Here is a 9651-nt window from a genome sequence, read left to right as displayed (position 1 = left end):
GATCGATCTTTGGTTTGGAGTAACCCATCTCAAATTTTAGTATGGTTAACCCAAGTCGACTTTTAGCTTGAATTTGACCTACTAGTTTTGACATTTGATTTGTATAATCTCTTCTCAACCTTTAGGTAAGAGTGAGATCAAATTTAAATTGGGATTGAATTAGTCAAATTTTGGTCAACATCGACTCAACTGAATTTATTCAAATTTCAATAAAAATAGACTTGAACAAATTTAACTAATTTTAGTTTAGTTAACCTAATAAAAGTTCTTTTATGTGAATTAAAACTGGACGATAAGTCAAGTTTACACCTCTGTATTTTATTTGTTTGTTTTGGTCAACTCAACAGGAAATAAATTCCTTATTTTAAAAAATGTCTATGATGATGAAAACGAGTTATATCTTTAAATTATGTTAAACTTATTGCACACTTGAACAACGTTTGGAAAAAGCCCCTTCCGGTAATATTTAGATTGAAAACGCGTTCAGCACGACAGGGGTGAGGTATGGTTACCTCGTACAATGAGAAATTGGAACTAGTAGTGGTACTACTACAATACAACTAAGCAAACACAAGTACAGGTTTTTTAACCCCAAACCATACGCGCCCACTGTGTCCGCTGTCTGCTGTTTTATTTTTTATTTCCTTTTTTCCAACAAACAAGCCCCACTTCTAACTTCCCAAAACCAGTTGCGCCACTGGATTCACTACATTATTTTTACCACATGCGTCTCTTAATCATCCAAAGGATGCTGTATGACGCTATCCATCACAACGCAATCATTACTTATTTAATAAATATACACACCACCAAACTATTTACCAAATAAACTTAATCAATCTTATACCAATCTCAACATTTCCAAATTTTCTCAATTAATTCTTTCACCATTTCAAAACTTTCTCAACATCATCGCTTCTCCACACGCCTTTTCGCCGCACAACTAAAATTACTCGTCAATATAATTCCCATGCCGTTGACCGTTCTCCAAGGGACCAAGATTCCACCATTCAGTCCTGTTCGGATAAGCTTTTGTAAATAACTTTTACACAAATAAACCAAAACAAAACACTTTTTTTTAAATATTCCATATTTTTATTCATTTATAAACCAATTTAAATTTATGAAAAAAAATGTTTTAATTCTTCTTAGTCTTTCTCGCAATAGTAGTATTGATGAGAAAACGCATACAACAGAACCACCAAGTAACTAAATAGATAAAAGAAAAAATAGCTGATGATTGAAATTCAAACACTTTGAAATTGATCCGGTGAAATCACATTTGAACATACCACCAAAAGCAAAATTACAATTCAACAAAAACTAGAAGATAAATAAATTAATAATAAGATGGTGAAAAGAAGTTGGAAACTCATGAAGACCGCTACCACCGAAGCACCCAATTTACACTTCTGTCCATCCCTGCCAAAACGCAGAGATGTTAGTTTAGTCAGCAGAACGGGAAGAAATCTTGGACAGTATTGACGAAGAAACAAACACATGCATGAAAGGAAAAACCCTTGACTCCTCGTCAATCGAAATTCCAGAGATCCCCGACAACACTTTCCTGAACATTATTCGGTGGCATAGTAGATTGTCCATCATAGTACGGGATCTGATAAAACTTCATGTAATTCTCGTAAGCCATCAGTTCCTCAGAAAGCTCCTGCAATTTGTTCTTTTCCTCTTCAGCCTCAATCACCTCTATCTCTTTCTCCTTCTCAATCACTGCTCCGTTGAAATAACCGTTCACTTTCTGACAAGACCCCATGAACTCGTTCGTCGAATGAGCGCCCTCTGAACCCGACGCTAACCCTGAATTTTCGTCGCCGGAAGCGACAACCGAGTCAGCGTTGACAGAGTCCACGTGGGACGAAAATGCCCCGGTGTGGTTCAGGTCATAACCGAACTCGAAGTTGAGATTTGTGGGGGCATTATTGAGATCACAACGGTACTGTTGCTGATAAGGGGTTGGTTTTTGGGTTGCGAAAGGAAGGGGTGGAATTGGATTACGAGCTTGAATGGAATATTCATCGTCCTCGTTAGGGAAATTCACCTTAGCTTTTTTGCCGCGGATTTTTCGAGCTTCGCGATCATAGGCTCTCGCAGCTTCTTCCGCAGTGTTGAAGGTACCCAGCCAGACACGAACCCCTTTTCTAGGGTCGCGAATCTCCGCAGCCCATTTGCCCCAAGGGCGCTGCCGAATCCCTCTGTAGAGATTCTTCCTCTGCCTTTTCACTGGCTTCGTCTCAACTTTCTCGCTAACTGTTTGTGGAAAATCACATTACAAAAAGATCTTAACATGATAAAAAAAATTAATAGAAAAAAAAAAGTGAACATTGAAGAACACAAACCTTTGGGAGGTTGGGCCGTTTTGACAGTGGGGGTTTGTTGGTTTGAGGTTTGGGAGTAACCGAAGCCGAAATCATCGTCCTTTCCGAAGGAGCTTGGCCAGATATCGGAGGCGGCGAGGCAACGGCCACGGCGGGGTATGAAGTCAGCGATGATGGCACCGCCACACATGATGATGATGAATGGAAGTTATGGTGAATAAGAAAGGTTTTGGGAATGGGTTTTAGAAGTAGAGTTGAAGTGGGTTGTGAGAAAAATTGGGGAAAAGGTGGTGAGAGAAATGACGTGGGAAAAAAATGAAGGGTTGGAGTGGCTTATGTAGTTGGAAGAACAGGGAAGAAAGTGGGTGACAGATACATCAGGAACCTTCCGCTACAATACTACCCTTCGCGAAGCCCTCCACAAGTGGCTTTTTCTTTTGTATCTACTTTTAATGGTTATCTTTTATAACTATTTGTAAGCTAATTTTAACTAATACAGGAAAATTTAGAAAAAAATTATAAAAAAAAATTATTTCATGAACTTTTAATGTCAATATTATGGATTAAAATAGCTAATATTATCCCAAAATTTAATCATAATAAGAATTATTACAATAAATTAATGTAAGAGTAGTTTGAATTATAAAATAAAAATTAACCTTTTAAATAAAATAAAAGTTAAATTTCATTGATGTTTATTAGATCAACTAATTTAAACAAAATGATTTGTTCAAATAATATATATATATAAATTTTTTTAGAAAATAATAAAAATATTAAAATTTTTAATAAGAATCCAATTAATTTTAAAAATATAAAATAATAATTGTATTGCTATAGTTTACTACGTCATTTATATTTAATAACTAGTTTATCAATTAACTCTTTCAAATACTTTTATTTATTTGATGTCGGTGATAATATAAAGGTGCAAACACCTGCTTGATAAAATTTGGTTTTGAAGTGTTTCTCTTTTTAATTAAATACTGAAAATAATTAAACTTGTAACAATTTTCTAACCGTTGAACATATCTCCAGTCACACTAATATTATTAAATGTTATTAACAGACCTTGAATAACCAATTAATCACCATTAAATACTTATAATAATTATAATAATATATGTTAAACTATTTCCTTTATCTCGTATTTATTGGAAAATTTTAATTAAATCTTTATATTGTCGATCTCAATTGAATTCCATTTTTAAAAAGTATGTAATAATTAGGTTTTTTTTTTCAACATTATATTAATATTATTTAATTTGACTTTTTTGTGATTTTTAAATTTTTAAATTTTTAAAATTTTAAATTTATTCTTTCAAAAAAAATATTATTTAATTCATTTTCCAATTTAAAGAAAAACGAAATTGATTAATTTTAAATAAAAATAAGACTAAATTAATGCAAAAATAACAAATATATAATTAAATTAAAATTAAACTATATCATGACATACGACACGACATAATCTTAATACATGACAAAAAAAAATTATTTCAAAAATAATAAAAAAATTGAAAATTAAAAAACTAAAAAATGTCACAAACTGATGCATAATACATGTTTAAGTGCATTAATAATATAATACCAATACGAGAGTCTAATTATTATATACTTTTAGGAGTAGAGACTCAATTGCAACCCATCAAAATATGAATATTTAATTAAAATTTTCAAATAAATATAAATATCAACAAAATATTTTAAAATAATATATTTTTTAACATGAAATAAATCTATTAATTTAAAGCAAATAAATTAAGAATTTATGAACTCTTATTTAAGCGATTGGTTGCTAATTAAAAAATTGTTTTGGCAACCATAAATGTCCTATCCTCACCAAATCCTGGCTTGCGTCTTTGATAAGCAAAGTTAGTTAGAATGGTAAAGTCTAAACTCTATAGACTTTTTACCTTGCCACTTGCCACTAGCCACCGTTTACAAACCACATTTGAATATACATATTTTCTCTCAAAAAATATCTACCCTGTCTAAATTCAACTCAAAGACTCTGGAATCAATCTCCTAAATTTAAAATAATTTATAACAAAATTAATATGTTCAAAAGGTGAATGTGTTGAAATATATCAATCAAGTGTATTATACAACACACGTGTGTCACAGTTATTTCTCTTCATATAATTAACTTTTATTTTAAGAAAAAAATTAAAATAATTAATTAAGTGTTTATACTTATTTCATAATAAGCATTTTACCACTGTAATAATTTGTTAGTGTTATACTCTTTTTATGTTTTTTTTTTTGCAATGTTTGTAATTATTTTTCCACCGTCATGTTATAATTAGTTTCACTCTCTTTATGTCACAACTGAAATTTTACCTTTTCTTTTATGGACGAATTTTTTCTTATTGGTTTTAAACTTTCATTTTTATTTTACTTTATCTTTATTTTATTTTATACTATTGTAAAAACTAGTTTAGAAAGTTATCCTATTTTATATTATTATCAGATTGTATACTTTTATTTTATATATATATATATATATATATTTTGTAATTTATTACATTATATTTTCACATGTTATTCTTAAGGTTATATTGTTATTCTAGTAATGATTATGATGACAGTGAAATGCGGAAGAACAAAGTTTAATTAAGCTTAAACAATATTGTTTGAATTACATGAAAAATAAACATATTTTTACAAAAATTATTTATAGATTAAAATTTTCATTATTTATTTAGTATATAATTTTGTTTATCTAAAATTTTATATTTTTACATTTTATTTATGATTGTAGGATTATAATCTCTCATTTAAACAACTAACTAATTGTTTTAAGGAAATAGTTAAAAATAGATAGATACATTAACATCTATATTTCTATAGTTGGTTTTATCCTCTCTTTTTTCTCTTTTACCTTATATGCGAAAGTTTTATATTTCATTTACTTGAATAAAAAATTTTAGTGATTTAAGAGACATATCTTACATGTTGAAGTTTTGAAAAACTTTTCAAAAATTATGTATAAATTTGATTTTTTTTTTTAGTGGAAAGTTTTGACTAAGAAAATTTCTTAAATATCAATTTACCTTGAAGAGAAATTAACTTATAATCATAACTTGTTTTAATTAACATCTATAAAATATTTGTTGAATATTTTGAAGTAGGAATAATATTTATACTAATGTCGTTCATTATTTTTTTATTAGTTCAATTTAGTTTGAGTGTGGAATAGTCATAATTAGTTTTGGTTAACGTATTTACAGATGTGGGTGAAAATAAGTATTTAGTAATAATGAATAAGGATAGAGTGATATAATTATTATATGATGAAGTTGTTTGCTTGTTTTTTTTTTTATATGCTTGAGTGGTAACACATGTGAGAATAAAGTATTATTGTTTAAAACTTTTCTCTTAATTTCTCAACCGATAAATATTCGATTTTCACTAGTATAAAAGTCGCATTTAACTACACATAATACGTTACGATTTTAAGATAAAATATAGTCTATAAAAACATTGTCACATTTTTGCAATTTTTGAAAGAGTGTAGGCTACAGTTTAGTTAAAATCGTAACTTATACTTTGACTATTAAACTATAGGTTATGGTTCTTTCAAAAAATCATAACTTATATTATTTTCTACCAGACAATGATTTTAAAGAGGATCGTAGCCTATATTCTCCTGAACAGGATTACAATTTCAACATTTTTACTTGATCCACGCAAACCACTTTTTGCCTCCAGCCACTCTGAACCCCCTACATAGGATTTTCTTACTCGTTTTGCTTACTCATTTTTTTCTTCCTCGTCTCTTTGTTGTTTTGTCTCTTGTTTTTACAAGTTCATCACCCGTCGTTGGAGGTTTTTTCTCAGATCATACTGCTAACCAGTGCGCCTTGCCCCCAATTTCAAAGCACGTTTCCATGTATGTCTTCTCTTCGTTTTCTTTTAAATCAGTCTCGCACCTTGCTCCTCCTATAGCTATAAAACTTGTATGTAACATCATGAAAAATTTGAATTTAATGTTATAAAACACCAAAAAATTTAGAATTTTTGAATAGTTTAGGTTGTTGTAAAACAAGGTATATATTGCAAAAGGTTTTTCCTTATTGCAACCGAACACGTTTTGGAGTAATGTCCACGCCCAGGACCTATTCAAGAGTAAAACTAGTAAAACACTTCCTTTAGCTCAAAAGAAAAAGAAGGTCTCAACACATTTTTTTAGTATTAATATTTTTTTATTAAATTAATTATAAAACTATGTTTAAAAAGAAAAAAGAAGGCCTAAAAAAATTAAATTCTATTTTCTTCTTTTATTTCTTTATTTCTCTGTTTAATAGTTTTTCTTTTTCTTGTATTTGTAGTAAAAACTTAATATTGTTTTTTCTATTATTTTGTCTTAATTTTACATATATTTTTTAAAAGTTTCAATGTGATCTATTCCATTAGATCAAGTTATTTAGAGATGATGAATTGGCATCTTTCAATCATGTACTCTTTTTATGTGCTTATTGTTTAACCAATAACAAAATGAAAAGAATGAATATTAAGTATTTTCAAGAAATATAGAAAGCACATTGATTAAAAAATAAATAGAGAAAAAATATAAAATCATTTTGTTGCAAATAAACAAAAAAATACTATTAAACCTAATTAAAAAGCAGGTTTAAATACAAATTTGGTTCTTATTTAAGTTGAGTTTATTCAATTTAATTCTAATGTTTTTTTTTTTCAATTTGGTCATAATTTCTGTCAATTTTGTTCAATTTGATAATTTTTATTAACATTGTTTAAATAATTAATGGACAGAAACAATGTCAAAAATCCTTATAATGTTTATTATTTTTGGCTTTTGACGTCTACGAAAATACCGACGACATATTGGGTGACATTAAAATTAACATCTAAAAAAAATGACGTTTTTTAACGTCGGAATATGGGTGACCGACGTTCCTTAACGTTAGTTCAATCCCCGCCCGAAGTTCAACTCGTGCCATTTGGATGGAAAAATTGCTGAAATTGACGTCTTTCCTTACACTGACAAATGTCAAATGACGTCGGGCAATGCTATAGCCGACGTCCTTTGATGTTTGTCAGTGTAAGAACATACGTCAATTTCAGCAGTTTTTTTTTTTTTTTTAAGTTTAGCTGTATTTACAAATTTTCACACCTGAAAAACATAAAAGTCTTAGAACAGTTCACATTATACTCCAACAACGTGGCAATTTTAATTAATAATTGTAAAGTTGTCTAAACTTTTACAATTACCACAAAACTACAAGTTTCATCAAGAAATTGTTCTACAAAGTTTTTAAAATAAAATTCTAATGTTGTTCTAGGGCCTAACTTTATTGTTCCAATAAATATGCTGCCCACTCTTGTCTTAATGTTTGGATAGTATCATCCGATAGAAGTGATGGATTCTTGAAGCGCTGAAAAGATAATACAAATTCATTATGCATGAATATTATTGTTTAAAGTTTGATATGATTTATAATATTTTAAAGATATATTCTTACCTCTATCCAATCATCTTTAACTACAGCTCGAATGATTGTTCTTATCCAAAACATGACATAATACTCACATTCCCATAAATTTTCTTGCTTGTTACACTAAAGATGAAAGAGAAAATAATCACATATCAAGTTCATAAGTTGACATGTGAAAATTTTAATCTGTTGTGCTCTGGGCTTACCCATAACTCTAATTAGATTTTGGAAACATAAAATATAGGACACTTACTCTTGTAACATAAAATTTTGGAAACATATTTAGTTTTAATATAACTAAATACATGATATGAAAAGAAAAAGTAATACTTACTCTTGTAACATGTTTTTAAAAGCATTTTCAAACTGCCCGATCAGAAAATTCAAGATTTAATACAAACAATTAAAAATTTAATCATTTGTATTAGATCTCAAACGAAAACTAAGGCTCACTCAATATTGTAAACTAAAATTATAATAAATCTTCACATATAAAATAACAATGCAAAAATAATATTAAAAAGTTAAAAAAAGTTACAATAATTTTAACATGCAACAAATCTAATAATAAATATAAATTTTGTTCCAAATTTATCAACTATCATAAAATTTCAAATAAAAAAATAAGCCAAAAAAATCAACAAAATACATTAAAATTATTTTAACATGCAACCCATCTAATAATAAATCTAAATTTTATTCAAAATTTATCAAAAATCATAATTTTTCTAATAAAAAAAGCCAAAAAAATATAAAAAATAAATGCATACATGAACTAGAGGAAAATGAAAAACTAACTTCTTGTAGCAAAAACAAGGATGCAGATGGAGGAGGGTAGGCTGTCGACAAACAAAGCTTCACGGTGCAAAAGGGGAAGAAAACCCTACATTTATGTGAAATGGAGACCAAAACAAAATTTAATGAGTTCAAAATGCTTAAATCAGTACACAAATCAAAACCCAACAAGTTTCATGGTGGAAAACTCACCCGCGAAGGTCGTGCTGGCCAATGGAATGTGGAGGAGAGCTCGCGGGGAAGAGGAACAATGATGTTTGTGCGTTGCAAATCTATTTAAGGCACGAGAAGTCGGTTCTGCATATACCCCACGTTAAGTGACGTCGGGTAAGTAAAATAACAGACATCGAGTGACGTTGGGTAATTCATGGGCCGATGTTAAGCTGGATTGACGTCGGGGCGGGCAGAAACCGACATTAAGTGACGTCGGTGCAGTGCTAGACAAACATCATTTTTGACACTTTTATTTACAAAAATGTCACCGGTCATTTTTTACGCTTGTGTTATCTCTAGCAGACGTTAACTGTGTGACATTATAGGCACTTTTTGTGTTAGTGGCCCCATGTCAGTTCGAGGTTTTTTTATTGTGATTTTTTTTAATTTAAGAAAAGTGTCATATATGAATCTAACATCGTGTCATGTGTCAATGTTTTATATTCAACTTGGTTTCTATATTGTTACTTTTGTTTAATTTAATCCCATTTTTTTAAATAGAACAATTTTGTCTCTCTCTAACTTGAGACCAAATTTAATTTTTATATAAATGTTATACTGATATTAAAATTCATATTTTTTATTAAATATTTTTTATTTAGGATTAAAAAATGGTTAAAAAGTGTGGAGTAACACCATTATTTTATGTGATTTTTAATCTCTTAAAATTTTAGACCAATAGTGTGATGCCCCTCTTTCTTAATTCACCCCTTAAAACAGAAACACTACTTCTCTCTCTCTCTCTCTCTCTCTCTCTCTCTCTCTTTCTACTTCTCTACAACCCAATCTTCTCCCAACCCCTCTCCTCTGTTTGCTGCCATCTCACAGTTTCCATATTCCCTACTCAG

The 9651-nt window shown here is 29.3% G+C and overlaps 1 protein-coding gene across 2 annotated transcripts; it reads right to left on the bottom strand.

Annotated features, from left to right (window-relative positions):
- Positions 1–528: 528 nt before the first annotated feature.
- On the bottom strand, positions 529–2656 carry LOC114191951 (ethylene-responsive transcription factor RAP2-3-like). Of its 2 annotated transcripts, XM_028081425.1 has the most exons (3): positions 2355–2656; positions 1568–2265; positions 529–1422 (listed from the first exon to the last, which is right to left on the bottom strand). In XM_028081425.1, exons 1-3 carry the CDS (start codon positions 2521–2523, stop codon positions 1405–1407), a joined length of 885 nt encoding a protein of 294 aa, XP_027937226.1. In that variant the 5' UTR covers positions 2524–2656; the 3' UTR covers positions 529–1404. The 2 variants fall into 2 exon arrangements, with proteins under 2 accessions (XP_027937226.1, XP_027937225.1); XM_028081424.1 differs by having other exon boundaries at positions 529–2265.
- Positions 2657–9651: the final 6995 nt, after the last annotated feature.

Source organism: Vigna unguiculata, chromosome 7 (assembly GCF_004118075.2).
Source record: "Vigna unguiculata cultivar IT97K-499-35 chromosome 7, ASM411807v1, whole genome shotgun sequence".
Taxonomy (NCBI): domain Eukaryota; kingdom Viridiplantae; phylum Streptophyta; class Magnoliopsida; order Fabales; family Fabaceae; genus Vigna; species Vigna unguiculata.
The sequence above is the reverse complement of the archived record's forward strand: the minus strand, read 5'-3'. Positions and strand labels throughout refer to the sequence as shown.